The 13745-nt window shown below is 40.6% G+C and overlaps 1 protein-coding gene across 1 annotated transcript in view; it reads right to left on the bottom strand.

The window, feature by feature from the left end:
* The window catches only part of LOC138008281 (glutamyl aminopeptidase-like), a 38827-nt gene that overhangs the window by 1147 nt on the left and 23935 nt on the right, over window positions 1-13745 (bottom strand). Inside the window, exons 11-20 of the mRNA XM_068855566.1 lie at window positions 13204-13388; window positions 11727-11824; window positions 10649-10773; window positions 10137-10192; window positions 9703-9853; window positions 7180-7253; window positions 4592-4702; window positions 4000-4167; window positions 2341-2484; window positions 1298-1379 (exon numbers count right to left, since the gene is read on the bottom strand). Of these exons, the coding sequence (XP_068711667.1) occupies window positions 1298-1379; window positions 2341-2484; window positions 4000-4167; window positions 4592-4702; window positions 7180-7253; window positions 9703-9853; window positions 10137-10192; window positions 10649-10773; window positions 11727-11824; window positions 13204-13388 (1194 nt within the window). The remainder of the gene's footprint in view (window positions 1-1297; window positions 1380-2340; window positions 2485-3999; window positions 4168-4591; window positions 4703-7179; window positions 7254-9702; window positions 9854-10136; window positions 10193-10648; window positions 10774-11726; window positions 11825-13203; window positions 13389-13745) is intronic.

The raw sequence follows: 13745 nt of genomic DNA, 5'->3' as shown, positions 1-13745 counted from the left end.
AATAATAATAGAGAACACGGAGAGGACGTGGATAAACAACTAACCTGGGGTTGGTTAGCCAAATCTGATCTGAAACCCACCCCTGAAACATTGATCTTTGCAGCACGAAAACAAGCCCTCAGTATAAACTATGTCAAATTTCGTCATGATAGGACAGTTGGATCGCCGCCATGCAGAGCGTGTCGACAGAAAGGGGAAACTATTTCCCAATTGGTCAGTGAATTTAAGGGGAGCTCGATTAGGGGTGGCGCAGCGGTGAGAGCACTCGCCTCCCACCAATGTGGCCCGGGTTCGATTCCCACACTCGGCGTCATATGTGGGTTGAGTTTGTTGGTTCTCTTCTCTGCTCCGAGAGGTTTTTCTCCAGGTACTCTGGTTTTCCCCTCTTCACAAAAAGCGATATTTCATTTCAATTGATTTGATTCGAGTTAATTTCGTTAGTGTCCCCAATTAGCGCTCTTGTGCTAAATCCACTGACACTTAAAATAAAGTTGTTATTATTAGTAGCAAGCTTGCTCAGGGGAAATACAAAGGAAAACATGATAACGTAGCTCGAATAATTTTTTGGAAATTATGTAGAAAGTGCTGACAAATGGTACGAACACCAACCACCAAGTGTGTCAAAAAGTAACGCATACAAAAAATTGTGGGATTTTAATATCCAATGTGATCACGTGATTGAAAATAGAAGACCTGATTTAATTCTAATCGACAAAGTAAAGAGAACGGCACTTATAACTGACAGCAACACCAGGTGATAATAGAGTTGGAGAGAAAGAACTGGAAAAGATCACAAAATACCAAGATGTAAAGAGGGAAATCCATGGTATGAGATTCAAAAGGTTACCAAAAAAAATGAGGCTACAAAGGACAAGTGAGCGCAGGCTAGCCTAAATCACCATAAAGGCTAAAAAGATAGGGCAATCACACTAGGAGATTAATACATAATAATTAGGGTAGGGTGTCAAAACATAGTCACACACACACACCCACACACACAAACAGACCTATGATAAATGCCTGTCCTTAGCAGCGATAGCGAGGAGGGAAAGACAACATACATACCAAATTGTAATGTATACGATATGACAGAATAGGTAAAAAATCACAAAGATCATCGAAGAAAATGTAAAAATCATGGGGATGGAATAGTTACCGTAAATTTCCAATACTTGCTAATCAAATGAGTTTTACCGAGGTTTCCAGACGACCGAACCGGTCTTGGACAAATGTTATCTTGTTCGCCAAAAAATCTTTAACACAGTCACAGTGGAATTAAACAATAATGTCCTCTCACCTGTTGCAACTGGTAATCAGTGGAGAATCGGCTCGACATCGAAGGAATAAACGTTCTCAAAGTATGCTGCGGACCTCCGGATCTAACAAAGAAACAAAAAACCACTGTCGATTCTTGAATACTTTGCTTCCGGCGTAGTTATTAAAGTACCCATTTAATTGACTGATAGTTAACTGCTCTTTGTGCCATGCAATGCTATACAATACAGAGGACGGGAATTTTTTTCACACGATTAGTTACTGGTGCAAACACACGTGAGGCCAAAAAACTGAACTGCTCCCAACCGAGTAGCTTCATACTGTAGCTCAGTTGGTAGCGCACTGTACCGGCCAGGAAGAGGTTATGTGTTCGAATCTCTTTAAAGCCACCTGAATTTTTCGGGTGTCTATGTTGTGCGAGGATCGCCTCTCCCTTTCGTCTATAACCGCACTTCAAATACTAATATAGATTTATTTCAGCTAAAGGTGTGTCATTCCTGACAATTCCAGCACGCTGCCAGCCGTTGTACTCCAGGGCGGCCGATTTGCTTGAAGCATGGCTATCGTTAGCCACTTTTTAAATTCGATTTAAATCGACATGATGTCGTGGTATTGACAAACCATTTAACTAGACGAATTCTCAGTTCAGCCCGGATGGTCAAATACACGTTATTTCAAAATGGCCGCTGATTTATGCGGATACAAATTGGCCCTTGTTGCCTCGTTCAAGATAAAATATTCTTTTGAATTTAATCTTAAGAACGAGGCATCAAGGGCTTATTTGAATAAAAATAAAAGAATATTTAAATGGCGGCCATTTTGGAATAAAGTGTATGATAATCCACATTGTATACTTGGAATATGGTCTAATTAACCAATCAGAAAGAGGGCTTTATTTTGGTTATGTTATTAAAAACGCAGTCGACATCCTCGTTACTGAATAGCAAAACAACATATAATAAATATAATTTCTATTGGCACAATCTTCAATCTAAAGTCTTATGGGACATTTTGATGAATAAATCCAAACAAAAATGTTCAAACGATAAATTCAAAGAAACTTACAGCCTCGAGATTTCATCAAACTTAAGTTGAAGAAAATCCCAAGCTATATCTGTTCCCAATGCGTTGCTGTGAGCGATGTCATAAAATGCTGAACTCAAATAACTTGAACCTATCTTGGAGGAATCAAGGGTGTAGCTGAGAAACCTGCAATACCAAGGTAGAGGAACAATTCAGAGGAACAATTCAGTAAGTACGAGTAAAGGAGTGTGATAGTATATTTGTCAGTTTGGGCTGACCGCTTTGCTTTGTTTTTATTTTTAAACGAAACACACAAATATGAGTCCACAAGTACTATAGTAACTGAAAATCTTTTTCCCTCAAATCACGTTCACCTTACTTAACTGTTAAGATATGTAATATTAGGGACCTTAAGACAAAGACAATGATATGATTGGTTAAAAGAGCATAAATAATAATGCTGCACGTGCGACACGGATTTTAGCTCTTATTTTTGCGGTTCTCTGCTTAAATCACCAAATTTTAAGTTTTGAAGACAAGGTGAGCTTGTAACAGAGAATCGTCATTCTATATTTTCACTCTGAAACCACTCATATCGATTTATTTTTAGGATACATCGCCCACATTGTACGACGGGAACGAGACAGGATAACCGCGAAACACTCCCTAAACATAAATTTAAAGTTTCTTTACATCACCTCCTTTTACGTATTCTAGAACTGGAGGATACTTATGTTGACACACCTACTTTAGTTAATAAATTAAGCAAAATGAATGTAAAATAGGCTTGTAATTCTGTAATTTTGCAACGTATTGTAGTAACACTAGTTCATCTGTCGTTTATATAGATCTATCTCCCTTTTTCTTCTTCTTTCCTTTCCTTTTATTTCTTTTCTTAATCTCCTCCTATTGAATTACTTTATGTTGAAGTGTCCTCTGCCCGCCTCGACTAGCTGAGATATATGTGAGCAGAGGAAGTTACTATGTATATTTCTGTGAGAGAATTAAAAAAAAATGAAAATGAAAGACTTATACTAGAGCAAAGTTATATTTTGAGGTTACGTTTTCGTCGACGTCGCCGTAGTAGATCTTAAGGTCCTTATTAACTCGCTCAAGGTACTTGTAAAATGACTTATTTTGTGCTGGTCATCTTGTGTCAGTTAAGGTGTAAAAGAAATGTGAGATCCTAACCCTTTTTGTTGCAGGCATAAGAAATACTGGTAACTGCGATGACAGTAAGTGACCGTTCCTTCTTCAAGCGCTCATCATACATAACTCCAAAACCCTCATCCATGCATACATAAACATACATACAAAACGTTTTTTAAACTCGAATTTCAAAGTGGCCTAGTGGCTAATATCTCCCAAAAAACAGCACAGAACAATAACAACGATAACTTTAAGAATCCCAACTGGTCGGACGCAAACCATTTGCAGCCCAGAAGTTGAAGCAGGGACTACCAGGAAGAAATTCAACTAGTGGTCAGGGCGGGTCTTGAACCCGGGGTTTTCAGCAAAGCAAGAGCTCTAACTACTGGACCGCACCTGTCTCCTCCGGGGTTCATTCGAGCATTGAGCCCTTGGAGTATTTGTATATAGCGGCTGATAGTGACAAGTCAAGGTGATCGAGTATGAACCAATGAAAAAACTATTGATAAACAACCAATCAAAAAAACAAAGAAACAATAAAACTGGTATTACCTTTTAATGATCCAAGGTTCTTGTGAGCCCGCCATAGCGTACAGCAGAATTCGCTTGTCTGATGGCACACGTGTGTTCGTAAATTGTTCATAAACGAAGTTCCACTCCGTCTCGCCTCCTTGCAAAACTCCAACATGATACACTAATTGCTTCAGGTTTGCCGGCACACTGCAACATATATAATCATACTATCAAGATCGAGTGCTTGGCCAATGAATAAAAGAAGAAATGAACTGGCCAACGATAACTGTAAACTAACAAACCACAGAGCAGATGAATCAACCGAGAAACATATTGGCCGATGGATATGTGAACCACTGATGATCAATTGACCAATAATAATAATAAATCTAATTGAACAAAAAAGAAAACAACTGAATTTTAAATACCTCGGCTCTATAAAGGTGCAATGTAAAACCCATATGATCCCACTTGGTGCCTTGATGTAGTCAGAAATGGCTATGTGTGTTCTTGTTTACCGAGAGCTTCACAGGGTACAATTTTTCTATCGTGAAGTGACTGGTCGCTTTGTTTTTCCGATATCAAAATTATTGCAGTCCCAGCAACTAGCCTTGAAAATTATATTACTTACACATTTGTCACAGGATCGCTCATCCAGTCGTAGAACATCTTCGACATGTTGCGAAGGCAAGATGCCCCACCTGCCATACAATTGGCCTTCAGGATAAGAACTCTCTTCATCCTAAAGAAATTCAAATAGTTTAGCGTGTAACTGAAAGTAATCGTAAAAATGCAGAGACACGCAAAAGAAAACAAAGAACACATCTTTGCACTTGCTTTAGGAAGCGCGTTGAAATCTAGGTGCAGTGGCCCAGCTTAGCGCGAGTTGTCAAGTTGTGCTCGAATTAGTTGAGCAAGTCACTTCTCTCACATTCCATCTCTCCTCATTCAGGAGTAGAAATTGGTTTGGGGCAAGTTGTTGTTGCTGGAGGATAACCTTGCGATGGACTTGCACCTCATCAGGGGGAAGGTAAATTACGGAATCCGTCGTCAGAGTGATATGTGTTTTAAGGTTTTTCATGTGCTACCCGTTCCAGCCCACCGGGAGGCCGTTTTCACACCGGAACAGGTAGTCGTTCCTCATTTGCATGATACCGTTGCGAGATTTCGCCCCGGAACGAAATTTTTGCTCCGGTGCAGCAATCGGGGTGAACTCGCGTCGGTGTGAGTCGCCCTAGCATGACTTTCTTCAGTGATATCATGTAAACAAATACAGAGCTAAGAGAGGGAAGCGGAGTGAACTCGCGCCGGTGCGAAAGTCCCCCCGGTACCATGTGAACACCCCCTTACCCTTCAAGAGCCAAGCGCCAAACGCCAAACTGCGTTTGACTTCCATCAATCAAATTTCTGAACATAGCCGGGAAGACCGACTCCGCCCCCGGAAAGTGAATTGGAGTTCTTGCTTTAGTTCACAGTTCGAAGACCATTATGATATGTTTTTAGAAATTCTTCAGTAAAAAGATTCTTACAGATTCCACCGCTTTCCATCGAGTTTGAATGTACGAATGGTTCCGCAAGGCTGTTATAGCCGGGGAGTGGGTTGTGAGGCTGGGCTCTCACAACCTGTCGAAATGCTCCCAATGGCGTGCGACTCTAAGAGCCATTGTCAGCTAAGTCCAACTTTTGGCCTCTGCGTGGCGGAACTGGCACTACCGACAGGAGAAGGGGCGAAGGCGAAGCCACTGGCGCCTTAAAACCAGTTGCCCAGGGTAGATGGGGCTCTTAGCCCGTCAAGGCAGCCCATTTAGGGGAAGGTAAATCAGGCTATACCTGATCTCAGGAAGTAAACCTCGAGGACAAATCCGGAGTGGAGCCTCTAAGGCGGATGGCAGGTGCTCAGCACTTCCTTCCGCCAGCTTCTGCAGTGGAACTAGCCCAAAGTTGAATTGGTTCTTCCTTTCCCTTGGACCCAGCTAGTTACACCGAGAGGGGGACGCTGTCGTATGGGAAGCCCAGCGTCTCCTTATCTTCCCGCCCAGGCCTTAGCGCAAACTGGAGAGGGCATTCCAGCGGTGTCGCAAGACTTCCGCACAAAACGGGATGAGGCAGTTTACCGGTTCTACATTAGCGACGTCTGAGAAAAAATTGCAATAGCAATGGATTTGAAAGCCGTATTTTGACGTTGGCGCCAACTGGAAAATTAATTTAAGTTTCCGACCTCAGGCGGTATAAAAGATACAATCCCCATTCTCCAGCTTCTCGAACACTTCCTGTTGTCGAAATCGTGGATGTTTCCTAATTTGAGAGCATTGTAAAACTTGAACAGGCCGGGTCAAAGAACACCGTCGCAACCAAAAAATGTAATTTATGCCGGATCGATTTGTGCAGGCGAGTTTCTGATTGGCGAAGATTAACAATGGCTCACCTCACGCGTCCAGCCGTGATTTCGGGAGTGAGCGCTGGCTCATTCACTGAAACAGCGGCTGGTAATCGAGCCTAGGGTGACTGTCAATCAAATTCGCACACCCTGATTGGCGTATAAGTTTCAAAAAAACTTTGTTAGGTGGCCACGGTAAGGCGCGTCGCACTGTAATGGAAGCCAAAACGCAGTTTGGTAAGGCGCTTGAAGATGAATTCCGCAGAATTATGAAAATGGCAATAAGCAATAGACCATATTCGTATTTTCAGTATTGGACTAGAACTGTAGCTTGCAATGGAGGCTAATGCGGTGGAATATATTAAAAAGTATTTGGATTTGAAAGGATTCCCCCGCATTAGCCTCCATTGCAAGATAGTTCCAGTCCAATACTGAGAATACAGTCTATTGTCGGTTCTTATAGACACCGGAAAATTTCAGGTGGCTCCAATGGTTCGTTTCCACGACCTCTGTAGAGGTCAGAACATTTAATGTACGGACGGTTCTAGTGAACAAAAATAAAGCTAATTTAAATTCAACGTGAATTCTAGTATTCTCAATCACAATCCCGCTCTTAAAAGGATCATTTCGACATAAAACAAACTTCTAGGATCAAGAAAACCCCTGCTGTTTTAATTAAGGCTTCCTCGACATTTTTGATCAACGACGAGCCAAACACTTCCGCAGTCACCGGAAAAACACTTACCACATGTTATTTATGTCCCGGGGCATATCAAGGGGGAAACATACCTCGTGGCCTGTATAGACTTAACAATTACTGACTCGTTACTTCCTTCACCAACCTTGTCAAGTAATCTCCTTTGTCTTCTATTCCAAGTTTATTGTACTGGTTTTTTGTTAACAATGCTACGTATCTCTGCATTATATAAGAGACGTGTCACAGTTAAAAAATGTGAGTGGGTTTATTACGAAACTAAGGATGGGGAATCAAAACAATTCGATTTCATTTAGTATTGAGTGAGTTTGATTTCTTCTTCCAATCTATCGATAATTCTATGGACAACTGACGAGACGATCACGAAGCGAATCACTTCGAATTGAGATTTTTTTCACGATAGGCAATTTACCAGATATTATTTCCTTGCTACTGATAAAAGCATTTCTTATGGTAAACTAGCTGTTTCTAGTAAAAATCTTCTCGGTTATTATTATTGACCAACGTAAGTAGCAAGGGGAGCAGAGAGAGAGTATTTCTCAGACTCGCTTTCCGACTATTTCGCCTGGTTCCACTCCGAAAGTTTTCCTATCTTAATGAAATCGTGTTCATTGGTTTCGTCTTAGCTTCTCCGGTGCGCTACTCCGGTTTTTTCATCTCCTCCAAAACTGCTGATTCGAAATTCAATGGAAAGAACAAGAAAACTAAGCTACGACGACTTTTAAGGCAACGTCACAAAAAAATAATATCATTGGACCGATTGGGAAGTAAATAGAATTTGGGTAAATTGCACAATAACAAAGTTACATTAAGGCCCGGGCAAACGACTTCAAAATTTGCTTCAACATCGTTTCGATTTTGCTGAACGATGTTGAACGATGTTGACAGCTGGGGTGAGCAAAGGGTTTCAACACATCATCAACATTTGATTCAACAAAGCTGTCGAGAGGCCCGGTATTCAGTCCCAGGCAGTATCCGCGGCTGTTACTATGGCTATGGACATGGGTACGTCATTGAGACACCGATTAGTGCGCAGGCGCATAGCCAACAATGTTGAAAGATTGTTGAAAGAGGGGGGCAGATGGCATCAACTTCATTCGACATTCGCGATAACAAAAGGAATGTTGGCAGATTGTTGAAGAAAAGTTTAAACGCTTTTAAACTCATTCAACATCGATTCCACATGTTTCAACACGGTTAGAAACGGGGTTTAAGGGGGGGGGGGGGGTGCAAATAGTTTCAACATGACTGTTCAACAAAATCGAATGGATGTTGAAGCAAATGTTGAATGAAGCCCTTTTCCCGGGCCTTATACTAACTTTAAGGCTGACAACAACGTGAACATAGGACGATAACTATTTTATGTTGTGCTAATTACGCGTTCACAGCATTGCAGTTACAAGAGATTTTCGTCCATATTATACAGTAAAGGTGGATCAGACCTTCGACAGCGGAAGGTCATATTTTAAAATTACTTTTATCAGGAGCCAATGAGTAGGAGCGAGCAACTCCCATATATTCCTGTTACGGCGTTTTCACAGATCGATTTATTTTTAGAGCCCGATGACCAATCACAGGAAACTAACTTGACGTCATAGCTTCACCGAACCGCAACTGGCTTTGTTGTCTTGCGGCAAAGGTAGTCCAAAAATAGATTGGTCTGTAAAAATGCCGTGACATAGGCTAAGTATGGGAGTTGCTCGTTCCTACTCATGGGCTCCTGCTTTTATCCACATGTTTGCCACTGTTTTAGCTATATTAGAAGTTTTAAAACTGATGACGACAAAGGCACAAATTTTTCAGTTTAATGAATAAAATCGTGCTGCACGTGTGCTAAGCTTCCCGTCCTCTGCAAAACAACCACGTTAAATAACTAAATTATATTTTAATGAAGGTTTGGACGACAATGAGGGCACCTAAAGGCCCGTTCAAACGGTTCAACATTGCGCGAAGTTTGATTGCGAGGAACTAAGAACTAGAAACCAGTTTCACTCGTCCGCATAAACTACGCCATATTGACTTTTCCGGCCTGATTTGAGCATGCGTGTGTTGTACAATTGTTGAACAGAGTGTTCAAAGGGCTTCAACACCATTCAACATTTTCGAGAACAAAGGAAAAGTTGAATCGATGTTGAATGAAAGTTATAAACCGATTTAAACTTGATTCAACACACTTTCAACAAGCTTTCAACAATTTTTACGCTTTCCAACAATGTTGGACGACCTGTTCAAACGCACCGAACATTTGGTTCAAGAAAGTGTTGAATACATGTTGAAGCAAATGTTAAAAACGTTTAAACAGGTCTTAATCGTGAATTATTTGTTTGCTTTCATAGCGTTCCTTTCAATCCTGCATGGTCTAAGTGACTTCGTCATCTTATGCCATCTCAAACAGTCCTTCTCAGGACTACACTCACACGGACGATCGTACTTTACTTAATTATGTTCGTTAAATTAGCATTGTCAATAAAACAGAAAATAGAGATACAATTACTATCACGCAAATGTTTACGTTGGCTGCGTTTCTTGATGTTGTCGATGACTAAAACTCCCTTAACTGACACATTATAGCTTTTCTGAAGAGGTAGATGTGCAGCATGATTTCAATTTATTTAGTTTTCTTTTCTGGTGAACCTTATACTTAGCTCACCTGTAATAACGGATACACTGGTCGGGTGGAGGGAATAATTTTTGTGATTCTTTCGAATTCCGTCATAGCTGCTAAGAGTGGAATATAGTCCTCTTCCTTCACAAGGTACTCAGATATCTTAAGCGGAATAGTGTGGTTTAGCAGATTTGCTCTGTCAGAAAAAAGAGCATTCAATATCAATCGGTTATAACTTAATATTGCGAAAAAAATTTTCGGGCAATTTGTAACAAAAATTTAGTTATTCTTCTCTGTATCGTTGCAGAATGCTAGAATGTGCCATGCATACCATACGACATCAGCGAATTTAAAGGAAGCATATTGAATTTGAAGGCTGCATGTTACATGTACGAATACGCAAATTGGGCGGTTGTATATTACATCAAACAAGAAGCAATCTTGCAAACAAAACGTTTGGGTTTAATGTTTTGGCTTACCTCGCTAAATTGAACGAATCGTCAATAAGTCCAGCACGGTCTGTGTTATTAAATACCTGCAACATTTTACCATTTAGTCTACAGGATGATATGGAAGGTTCTGAGAGCCACCAAATAAGTGAATAGCCAACTTACCAGCTGCAGAAAGGGGTCAACAGGAGTTGAGGACTGGTCCTCCCTTCCGCTTATACAATATGGCTGCTTTTCTTTCGCCGAGCTGCACTGTTGCGGATGGTGAGACCGTATATTGCCACTTCACGAGGTTTGGTTAATGACTCGCAGAACTTTATTACCGCAAAATCAATTTCAAACGAAGGAAAAAACTAAAAACAACGTAAAAGCAACCGACCGTTCGAACTTGCGTAACACTGTGTGTGGCCTCGTGTTCTCACAAGGACTCAGACCGTGCGCATGCACCAAAAACAGCGCAACAAAGGGAACAAAGCTAGAGTGCAGGCTCAGCAGTAACATACACATCTACTTTCACGCTCGAGTATTGTCAACAAAAGTACCTTGAGATCATGATCAAGTTGCGTCGATAGGATTTCCCAGTTTCCTTCTTCATAATTAACACGATAGAACCCAGTCTGACCTATGTTGCCTTTAATCCAGTGAATTCCATCCCATGATATTTCAGCTGAAAAATGATTGAAAAAATTATCTCCATCAACCGAAATAAATTAAAAAATAGACCCTGTTGGAGAGCCTTACCTCCCAGATATGTCACGGATTGCACGAAAATTAGATGTACGCCCGTTATAAACGTCACCTAGGGTTTCGTTGACCTTTTACTTAACTTAATCACGTATGTCCAGGATAGTTGGCAATAAACGCTGAAGCCCCATTTCCCAGGTTGACATACTCGTCCCAACACCAACTTAATGATAACCCCATGCCTAAATTAGAGCGACTTTCGCATGTCCTTGAAAAAGTGTTCGCAACTGATTTGTTTCACGATTATTCCCGCCAAGGAAACTCCTAATATGGGCAGTAAACAGTTCCATTGCCCAATCACATTACTACACTTCAAATGACGTCAAAGCGAAACTTTCCAGAAAGTTCCACGGAGAGATGACGTTGTTTGCAACTGCTTTCACTAAGCCAATGAAAATTCGCGGTCGTTTGTTTTTGTTCGATAAGCCAATTAAGGGCGCGTTCGATTGACCGTATTTCGGAATAGGAATACATGGAATATAAAATCAGAATGCTATTTTAAACATATTTTTATTATCCTTGCTGCTTCGAAACGTGCTAAACATACTGTTTTAATCATCACTCCAAGTATTCTTATTCCGCAATAGGGTCAATCGAACGCGCCCTAAATGTTTTGTATTTTTGTTTACGTTCTATTTTTACGTTTATTTTCCAGGGTCATATGAAAGTCGCACTAATGTCCTAAATAGGTAGTTGACGCATAAATGTAAACTGGGAAACTTTATATCGTCTTACCAGTATATAAACCGCATGCATCTCGCTATACTCATGGCGGAAGGTTTGACATAGACAAGACCACCGATCATCAACAACTGTTTTAAGAAGGTGGCTGATTTTGCCGCTGGGAAATATACACAACTGAATGATACAAGTTACCTGAATCATCTTCAATGATCTTCATCGCAACGTTATTGGGAGGAATAGAAGTCTTCAAACGTCCCGTGTAATAGGAAAAAGGAATCACCCACTTATAGCTACATCGGAATGAGAAGAAAAAAGATAAAGAACACACTCTCTCAAAAAAATATGGTCACCAGAGAATATAAACAACAAAATAAGGGCCCAGGCAAACGGCGTCAACACTTGCTTCAACATCTGTTCGATTTTGTTGAACGTTGTTCATTTCTGGGGTGGCAAACGGCTTCAAAGCGCCATTCAACATTCGATTCAACGAAGTTCACGAGAAGCCTGTATTCAGTCTCAGGCTGCAGCCGCGGTTGAGAGACCATGGAGAGACCAATTAGCTAATGCGCATGTGCATAAACAACAATGTTGAAAGAGGGGGACAAACGGCTCCAACTTTATTCAACATTCGCGAAAACAAAAAGAAATGTTGAATGGTTGTTGAAGCATAGTTTAAACGCTTTTAAACTCATTCAACATCGATTTAACTTCGTTTCAACATGTTTCAACAAGGTTGAAAGGGAAGAGGGGGCATACGGTTTCAACATCACTGTTCAACAACATCGAACGGATGCATGTTGAAGCAAATGTTGAAGCAGTTTTCCCGGGCCCTAAAACCGGCTTTGCTTCAGCAAACGTTTGACTGTCCTAGACAGTCCCCTGCCTAACGAAATGAAACGCCTGCGACTTCGACCACTGTGCACCAATTTTCTAAAACGTTTCAGTGCTCACAAGTTGGTTAAAAGCTATAACCATCCGAGCGCGTCTACCAAGTTATAGTGAGCATATGCTCATCATTTTCCAATCAATCCTCCACGAAATCAGCACTGGATATTGAAAGAAGACTGTATATCAGTTATCTTAGAAATTTTGAATCCACTATACCAGGTAATTATCATTCTGCAATTTTGATTCAAATACTGGAAATTATACTAATAATGTGTTAGACTCGTTAGCCCTCTTCCCATTCAATAACTTGTCAACCTTTGATAACAAGTTATAAATGGAGGAGGTAGCTTAGTTTAAAGGCCCACCTTCAACCAACAAGCATTGCGTCCCGTAGAACAATCTTCACATATGAAAATCCCGTCAAAGCTGAAATTCAGCCAATCAGATCGCTATGATAAGGATTGCGAATTTCCATTACAAAAACAAACGGTCGAAAAGCCTGTCGGTTGAAAGGTGGGCCTTAAATGAGCTCTTAATAGCTTTGAAAGTTAATTTGTGAATAGCAAGAAGCCTTCCAAGAAGAAACCGGAAGTAAACATTTCGCTTGCAAGGGCAGTACTCGTGCCTAAATTTTAAAACAAATCGTCCGAGTGTAATAGTGAGAAAATAATTAGCAATATATGTTGCAGTGTCGAAACAAGTTAAGAAGGGAAACAGCTGACTCCCGGTCGCCTTCCTTGGCTCAAAAACGTCTCGTGCTTAAGCTCCTTATTACTCTTACTCGTTTGGAGATGCAGTGCGCTTTTGCATTGATTGCCTGTAGTACAAAAAACGAGCTTGTGAGGCCAGGTATGTGTCGGGTCTTTTATCGGACTTTGTAATCGTGACCACAGGATACCCCATCTGTAGGGTGAACGTGTTCATAATCTTGCGAACATCTGTTGTTTTTCCTGCAACTTGACTTGCCTTGAGCAAGGACAAACGGGGCACGAAAACAAGTAATCAAAAAATCTCAAAGGTACAAATGTTATGCATGATCAGGTTGCTCTTATCTAAAGTGAATAAAAATTTAATAAAGAAGTACGCCAATAAAAAAAGTAAACAAAATATTAAATAAACAAACAAACAAATTCTAAAATAAACAAATAAACAAGCAAACGAATGAAACATATGGAACAGCAAATGACCTGGCCCCAGTTATTCAAAAATTTATTCGGTAAAAATTTATCCGGTGGATAAGTTGCTATCCAACAGTTTCATTCTGTGCAACTCAGTGAAGATCTAAGTATTTGCTCGCGTTACTATGAATATGCATACTCTAAG

The sequence above is a fragment of the Montipora foliosa genome, chromosome 6, assembly GCF_036669935.1.
Source record: "Montipora foliosa isolate CH-2021 chromosome 6, ASM3666993v2, whole genome shotgun sequence".
Classification (NCBI taxonomy): domain Eukaryota; kingdom Metazoa; phylum Cnidaria; class Anthozoa; order Scleractinia; family Acroporidae; genus Montipora; species Montipora foliosa.
This window is presented reverse-complemented; position numbering and strand designations above follow the sequence as displayed.